A 1,797-nucleotide genomic window follows, 5' to 3' on the forward strand; every position below is an offset into this window, starting at 1 on the left:
GGTGGGGGGGTGGATGAGGCCACGCAGCGAGGGGGCATAGTGTGTCCGGATGCAACACAGGGGGCCCAGCTCCTCAGCCCACATCATCACCCACGGCCTCAGACCCGAGGGCAGCCCCCTGGGTCCCTTCTGCGGCCGGGGTGCCCTTGCGACCAGGCATGTGCTGTGTCCCCATGACCTCCTCACCCTCTCTGTGCCGCCCGCCCTCCTGGGGCTGCCATCCGGGGAAACTGGAGGCTCAGGGAGGCAGGTGGCTGTGACCCCAGGAAGGTGGGCAGAGGTGGGCCCGGGCCATCCACTGGACTGGACACCTTCTCGGCCTGCTCTGGGCCACAGGTTTGGAGCTCGTGGTGGCTGAGGGTGCCTCCTTCTTTCAGAGCACCTGGCCCAGCCCCTTCCTTACAGGCGAGGAAACAGGCCAGGGAGTGAGTCCTCAGAGGTTACCTGGCGCAGGGTCGGGGACCCGGCCCCGCTGCCCAGGGCTGCCATTCCCTTCATGGGGACTGACCAGGGCAGGGCCCTGAGTGGAGTGCGGCCCCTGCCCTGGCCCCCACAGCTCAGGGTCAGCTGTCAGAGGGCCGTCAGGGCGTGGGGAGGACGATGTGCCAGGTCAAGGTGGGCCCCGGGCGGTCCTGCAGGGTGACCCTGCCACCCTCTTCACTAGGTGGCTGTGTCCTCCCTGTCAATCCTGGCAGGAGGGGCCGGCCCAGGTCAGGGGGGGACAATGATGCAGGCCGGCCCCTTCCACTCTGCTCACACGGCCCGGGCCTCTGCTCACACGGCCTGGCCCTGTCACACTTCATAGCAGACAGTGTGGCCCGCCGGCTCGACGTGCCTAACAACAGGTGACCCGATGTGGACTTGGACTTGTGATGAGGGACCTGGCCCAGCCTCGGGTGGGGCCCAGCTCTGACGGGCACCCCGGGCAGGAAGGACTCGACCTACACCTGGAGACGGGCTCGCCTCCCAGCCTCCACTTGCACTCAGGGCCCTCCCAGAGCCTGGGATGAACACCCACTCGGGGTAGGTCAGGTCTGGGGGTAGCTCTGCCCCGTCTGCCCTCGGGGCGCCCAGTGCAGGGAAGCTGGGGTTCCCAATTCAGAGCCTGGGCCCCACTCTGAGCCCACAGGGCGGTGCCCACCATCGGGGGCTGTGCTTGGAGGGACTAGGAAGAGCCCTGGGTGTCGGGAAACCGGGTCTGCCCTCCGGCACCCGGGGGTGGCCACTCCCTGTCAGGGGCAGTCTTCTATCTGGACACAAGAGGTCCTGGAGGCCCAGGAGCGGGGCTCACACGTCCGCCTGTGGCCTGGGGGACCTGGCCAGCATGTACTGGGGTCGGGTGCCCAGGGACAGAGGCCAGTAGATGGGGGACCAGCACTATGACATTTGGTCACAGGAGGCCCAGTGGAGCCAGGAGGCTTGCGTGGGAGGGACCCCGGGAGGCAGGGTCAGTGACAGCTTGGGTAGTTTCAGCGGCTCTGGGTGTAGGCGCCCAAGCTGTCTGGGGTGGCCTTAGGGGGATGCAGGGCAGGGGAACGGCGCTCTAGCCTGTAGGAGCCTGAGGAAGGAGGGGCGGGGCGTGGACTCTGGACAGTGGTCTGCACACTGAGAGCCGGCCGTCTGCGGGAACCCGCTTCCCTGGGGGACAGTCCCTCCCTGGTCCACATGGCCCCGCAGTGGCGAAGCACCAACAGAAGCAGAAAATGCGAGGGCCTGGCCGTCCATGTCCCCGTGCCCCCTCGGCCCTGGCCGTCCATGTCCCCGTGCCCCCTCGGCCCTGGCCGGCCCTGGCAGCGC

At 68.2% G+C, this 1,797-nt stretch overlaps 1 protein-coding gene across 1 annotated transcript in view; it reads right to left on the minus strand.

Moving 5' to 3' along the window:
- Window positions 1–1,797, minus strand: part of KIRREL3 (kirre like nephrin family adhesion molecule 3) — a 395,674-nt gene that overhangs the window by 42,554 nt on the left and 351,323 nt on the right. The window contains exon 6 of the mRNA XM_006140642.3: window positions 445–567. Coding sequence (XP_006140704.1) covers window positions 445–567 — 123 coding nt within the window. The remainder of the gene's footprint in view (window positions 1–444; window positions 568–1,797) is intronic.

This window comes from Tupaia chinensis, unplaced genomic scaffold (genome assembly GCF_000334495.1).
Source record: "Tupaia chinensis unplaced genomic scaffold, TupChi_1.0 Scaffold000037_4, whole genome shotgun sequence".
Classification (NCBI taxonomy): domain Eukaryota; kingdom Metazoa; phylum Chordata; class Mammalia; order Scandentia; family Tupaiidae; genus Tupaia; species Tupaia belangeri.